Source organism: Marmota flaviventris, chromosome 11 (assembly GCF_047511675.1).
Source record: "Marmota flaviventris isolate mMarFla1 chromosome 11, mMarFla1.hap1, whole genome shotgun sequence".
NCBI lineage: Eukaryota > Metazoa > Chordata > Mammalia > Rodentia > Sciuridae > Marmota > Marmota flaviventris.
Genome location: NC_092508.1, coordinates 92,752,269 through 92,757,351, shown reverse-complemented (window position 1 = coordinate 92,757,351; position 5,083 = coordinate 92,752,269). Strand labels below are relative to the sequence as shown.

Below are 5,083 nucleotides of genomic sequence, written 5' to 3'. Positions count from 1 at the left end.
TTCTTCAGACTATTTTATTGAGGAACCATTTATTTACTCAAGGACCAACATTGTGAGAACTGAAGTTTTTTTTTTTTTTTTTTTTTTTTTTTTTTTTAATGTATATCCTTTGTGTATTTTAGCATATTTTACCTTTAAAACAAATTTTGTACAATGTCAATGTATCTCGGAATAGTTGAACAGTGTTTTAAAAAAAACCAAAAAAGCTGAGCATATACCTAAGCCATAAGACTTAGTTTCACGCCATTATCATCTGACTACTGAAGAAAAAAGACCTGAATTACAATAACCCATCTCAGCAAAAATTTCCAATTCAAATTAGAAGGGCTTCAATTTACAAATCTTTTGAAAGGACAACATTAATGCAATTCACATCAGAACATCCAGTTAATACAATTACAAACAAACCACAATTTTGCTATGTGGTAGAACTTTCTACTGGTCTTTCAATTCCTTCAGCCTTCTGATTGCAGACTTGATTGTGACGGCAGAAGTGATGTTGTAGGTCCAGGCACCACCAGCCACTGTTTTCATGCAGGAACCACAGTGCCAGATCCCCACAGCCCGTCTCTTCATCTTGGTTTTGCCACAGAAGGAACGTGTGTACTTGGCGTGCTGGCTGATTTCAATTTTCTTCACCATTTTCCGGAGGGAGGCACCATAGCAGGTCCCATATTTACCGACGATTCCGACTTTCTTAGTGCGTTTAGCCACGTCGCTGCAACTTAGGCCCGAGACCGAAGAGGAGAACTGAAGTTTTTGAAATACGGATCCAGGTCCATCTCCCCCTTTCTAGGCATTTCCATGAGTAAGTTCCTTCCTCGTTGTTATGGTTTAGACCTTAAACCACAAGGGTGCATGTGCTAAAGGATTGAACACCAGCCTATGGAAGGTGCTTTTAAGAGTTGGTGGAATCTTTAGGAGCTGCGGTCTAGTGGGAAGAAGTGAGGTTGTGCCCTCAAAGGGGATATTGGGACTCTGATCCCTTCTCCCCAACCCCAATCTTGTTGCTTCCTAGCTGCCATGAGGTGAACAGCCTCCTCTGCCACACTCTCCTGCCATGAGGTACTGTGTTGCCACAGGCCCAAAGCAACAAGGACAAGTGATCATCAGTTGAAACTTCCGAAACCATAAAACAAAATAAACCTTTCCTTCTTTTAAATGGATTATCTCAGGCATTTTGTTCCAGCAATGGAAATCTGACTAACACAGTTGTTTATGTGAAGGGCACTGGAGAATGAAGAATGCTCCAGAGGGGTATTGGGTATTGGTGTGTTAGTGCCGAGGTGGGCAGGCTTGGTAACTGCATTCTTCTTCATGGAAAGGAATTGCTCCAACCCCTCAGAGGTATAACCCTTAGATGCTCTCTAAGGACCTCCTGGTGGAAGGGAGCTGGCCAAGCCCCTTAGGCCCATCCTTACTATTGGCATCAGCTTTGCCATTTTAGGTTGGGAGCCATTTTTATCTAGGGACTCCTAAGTTTTGATTTAGGAGCCATTTTATCTAGGGACTCCCAGGCTTGATTCTGAATGTGCCTGCTAAAAGGTTAACCCCACCCCAGCCCATGACACAACCCCTAAGTATGCTTGTGAAATTTCTCTTGTGGGCTATAAAGATGCTCTGTGAGTGCCCACAGGCTGCTGCTCTCCTCGAAGGGACAGCCTTGTTGGTTTGCTCCATACTACTGACAATAAATCTCTCCTGTGGGATTCTGGTCCTTGGACTTTCACTTACCACCATGCCCCTCCCCATGAAGTCATTTCAATGGTGACAACCCTCAGAGTTCCCATCCCTAAAAGAACTCCCTCTAGGGATACAGCTTCATGGGCACATATCCAAACTCCCACTTGGATTATCTAGTAGACACAGCCCTCTGGGCTGACCTATGCTGCCCTAAACGTTATACTTCTGTACAGATTCCCTGCTTCCTCTGGAGGTCCGCTGTGTCCACATCTCCCTATTGAAGGCATTTATTCTGCTTGTTTTATGGGAGCTATTTGAATAGATTGCATGAAAATTACTCCTACCCAGAAGCTTGGGGTAAACAAAAAGGAACTTAAACTTCATTTGCAGGCCACCCATGAATTCCAAGAAGGATTTTAAAAGGTAATTAACCACTATTAGCAACTTCCTAGATTTTGTTTTCTTTCACTTTCTACGAATGGGGTTCCTAGCTCCTAACAGGAGCCCATAGTCTGGGGGAACATATATATCTTTTCGACTCCAAAACTAACAGGAAAAATAGGCAGTAGGGAAGGGAGGACATAGAGGAAATTATGCTTTAGGTTGTTTCTCCCCAAATGCCATGACTACCTGCTTGTTATAGAGATTTTGAAAATATAGAAAAGTGGAGAGAATGAAGATTTTTTAAAAATGAAAATAAACTGGGAAAAATTTCACTGTCTTGTCAGCAAAAGAAATGGTTCTGTTTTTCTCCAATGACTGCTTAGTTTTTACCTACAAACATGGGAGGTCCCCTATGTATTTATGTGTCCAACTTTGTGTGAGTTGCTAGAAAACTCTGTAATATGCTTTTGTGGAAATTATGAATTATTCATTGAATAATGTTTATTAAAGGTCTAGCATATGCCAGGAACTCTGCTAGGCCTTGGGGATACATTAGTGAGCCAGACAGACATGGGGTGACCAGTCATTGCTGGTGTGATCTGATGGGTGTTGACAAGTATTAGTACGTCTCATCAAGTTAGCACTTTGCTTGTGTGTCAGGAAAAGTTAATTCCTCCAGTGTTTTTTGTGTTCTTCCAGCACTTTCCCCTTCTCCTCATTCCAAGGGGGCTGGCTAGCACTGTACTTTCACCTATGGGTGAGGCTTGTGGTGCCAGAGGACACCCCCTGTCTTTTGTAGAAATCGCTTGGCATTTTCTCTTGGAGGAGATTGTAACTGGGGTTCCAAAGAAGGGAGGGAGGAAGGAAGGGTGGGGAGAAGAAGAGGGAGGGAAGGAGGAAGTGAAAAACCAGCCTCTATCTCAGAGCAAACCCTGTCTAAGGAAGGGAGAAGACCTTTGTCCTTGGAAAGACCCATAGAGCACTCCTAGGCACATTCCCACCCTGCTAAGTTGTTTATCTACAAATAACTGGAGAGATCTGCTGCTCCAGGTGTCCCTGACTCAGTCAGGCTAGGTGGGGATCCATAGCAACCCCCTAGCAGCCACCAATCAGCATGAGACAGGGAAATACCTGGGATGCCAGATGACCCTCCCAGTAGTTTATGGTGTTGAGAAACCATGTAGTTCAGCATGAACACCCCTCTTGGCTTAAGCCAATCAGTTCAAATGAATACCCCTTTTGTACTGACCAATCACCCCTACCCAACTTGTTCCCGCCAGTGAATGTGCTAATCATGTTTTAGAGTTGTTATTTGATTTTCCCGCGGTGTGTGATGATTTGCTAAGAGATGCTATGATGTATGTGAAGTTCCTGTCTTCCCCAAAGAGTGTATAAAACTGCTGCAAACCCTGGGCTCAGGGCCTCTCAGCGTCACCAGTTGCTGTGTGTGCGCGTGGAGGACCGAGCTAGTTCACAATAAACACCTCTTTGCTGTTTACATTGATCTTGGGTCTCTGGTGGTCTTTGGGGGTCCCGATTCCAGCATAACAGAAGGGGGAGAGGGAAGGAGGGGGGGGGAGAGGGAGGGGGAGAGGGAGAGGGAGGGGGAGAGGGAAGGAAGGAGGGGGAGAGGGAGAGGGAGGGGAAGAGGAAGAGGGAGGGGGAGAGGGAGAGGGAGGGGAAGAGGAAGAGGGAGGGGGAGAGGGAGGGTTAGAGGGAGAGGGAGGGGAAGAGGAAGAGGGAGGGAGAGAGGGAGGGGGAGAGGGAGAGGGAGGGGGAGAGGGAGAGGGAGAGGGAGGGGGAGAGGGAGGGGGAGAGGGAGGGGGAGGGGGAGAGGGAGAGGGAGAGGGAGGAGAGTATGGTTTCAGAGAGATGGTGGTATGTACAAGAGTGAAGAGCTTCTGTGGTATTGAAATGGAATAGAGAGGCTGGTGGAATGCAGCAGCTCTGCAGTGTTCTCCCTGGGGATTCTCCGAGGGGAGAGGCTGGTGGCACATCAAGGAGGAAGACTCCAGGTACCTGTGCTGCCAGCAACAGTGAAGGCCATCATAGTCCTACTTCAGAAGAGAGCAACCGAGCTGCCTGCCTCTAGGACATGGGGCCCTTGTCCATGGCCATCTGCTTGCTGATCAGTGTGGAGTGATGGCTGATGCCCAGAGGTTTTATGATTCTTGAGGCTCTTCAGGCCTTTGCAGAACTTATGTCAAACACTAGCTACCTGTGGCAAACACCAGTCTTACTTTTTTTTTGTAAGATAACAGCAGCCAACATAAACTTGTAACAGTGGCCCCTTCATCTTCTGAATATAACCCTCATTGCTCTATGGCTTATATTTTAAAATAACATTTCCCCCCCTCTCTTCTCCCCTCTCCACCGCCCTAATAAGATTAGGGAGACAGTGCTCTCTTTTCCTCTTTTCTTCCCCTAGTTAACTGCCCTTGAACACACCCACTACAGGAAGGAGATGCCTGCTGAGGATCTGGGAAGTGAATGTCTCCCAAATTAACAAGTGAATTCTAACACACCATCAGGGTGCCCTGGGACTCCCTACCAGAGTACACCTGGAATGTAACCCTTGAAGAGCTCCTTTAAAACCTCCATGTTCCCTCCTGATGGGGAGAGTCACAGCCTTTGGGGACAGGAGTCCCTGTCCCCCCCACCCCGCCCCCACGTGTTTCTCCTTTGCTAGCAAAACAGTAAATCTTCTTTTCCCTTTTTCTCAAAACCATGTTCAATTCTTAAATTGGCATTAATTGGCATTGGGGACAGGGACCAGGCTTTTGGTTACAAATTTGATGACACAGATGGAACCTGAGAGTAACCCCTGCTCCGCTTTCTTGGGTAGGCCTGGCACTCCAAGGAACTGCACTTCCATGCTGAGGGTGTAAGGCAAACTCTTTGAGAGTTGACTACTGGAAAGTTAGGAGATGGTCTAATGTGCCTCGGTCGAACCGAGGAGCTATTCCTGTGAGTAAAGGGAGAGACTGAGGGACTCCCAGCAGCTCCCAAAGCCCCC

General features: G+C 46.5%; 1 protein-coding gene across 1 annotated transcript; it reads right to left on the bottom strand.

Moving 5' to 3' along the window:
- Window positions 1-270: 270 nt before the first annotated feature.
- Window positions 271-4,668, bottom strand: LOC114093895 (large ribosomal subunit protein eL43-like). The gene is made up of 2 exons (XM_071619309.1): window positions 4,619-4,668; window positions 271-724 (listed from the first exon to the last, which is right to left on the bottom strand). Exons 1-2 carry the CDS (start codon window positions 4,666-4,668, stop codon window positions 436-438), a joined length of 339 nt encoding a protein of 112 aa, XP_071475410.1. The 3' UTR covers window positions 271-435.
- Between the last annotated feature and the right edge of the window lie 415 nt (window positions 4,669-5,083).

Bases quoted from the DNA above. Each gene is read 5' to 3' on its own strand.
- LOC114093895 (XM_071619309.1), bottom strand. From the start codon at position 4,668: ATGGAGGTTTTAAAGGAGCTCTTCAAGGGTTACATTCCAGGTGTACTC. The intron at 725-4,618 runs GTAGGGAGTCCC...CTCGGGCCTAAG, and splicing joins TACATTCCAGGTGTACTCTG to TTGCAGCGACGTGGCTAAAC.